Source organism: Fulmarus glacialis, unplaced genomic scaffold (genome assembly GCF_000690835.1).
Source record: "Fulmarus glacialis isolate BGI_N327 unplaced genomic scaffold, ASM69083v1 scaffold7709, whole genome shotgun sequence".
NCBI lineage: Eukaryota > Metazoa > Chordata > Aves > Procellariiformes > Procellariidae > Fulmarus > Fulmarus glacialis.
Window position 1 is genome coordinate 23,530 of NW_009232596.1, and position 277 is coordinate 23,806.

General features: G+C 51.6%; 1 protein-coding gene across 1 annotated transcript in view; it reads left to right on the top strand.

Annotated features, from left to right (window-relative positions):
• The window catches only part of LOC104082012 (alpha-2-macroglobulin-like protein 1), a 23,850-nt gene that overhangs the window by 11,332 nt on the left and 12,241 nt on the right, over positions 1 to 277 (top strand). The window contains 1 exon segment of the mRNA XM_009584957.1: positions 78 to 223. Coding sequence (XP_009583252.1) covers positions 78 to 223 — 146 coding nt within the window.

Sequence of the window (277 nt, forward strand, 5' to 3'; positions counted from 1 at the left end):
TATAAAGCAGAAAAAAGAAGGAGGGCAGAAGATCTCAGTGGGGCTGTGATGAAAACACTTTGCCTTTCCTTCCTCAGTGTTGAAGGGCTCCTTCTCCATCCCTTTGACCTTCACTGCTGACTTCACCCCATCACCTTCCTTAGTGGTGTACGCCATCTTCCCCAATGGAGGGGTAACAGCTGACAGCATCCGTTTTGATGTTGCTTTGTGCTTTGAAAACCAGGTGAGACTCGGTCCTGCGGCTGGGGGAGAGCTGACAAGCAGGAGTCAGCAGGCC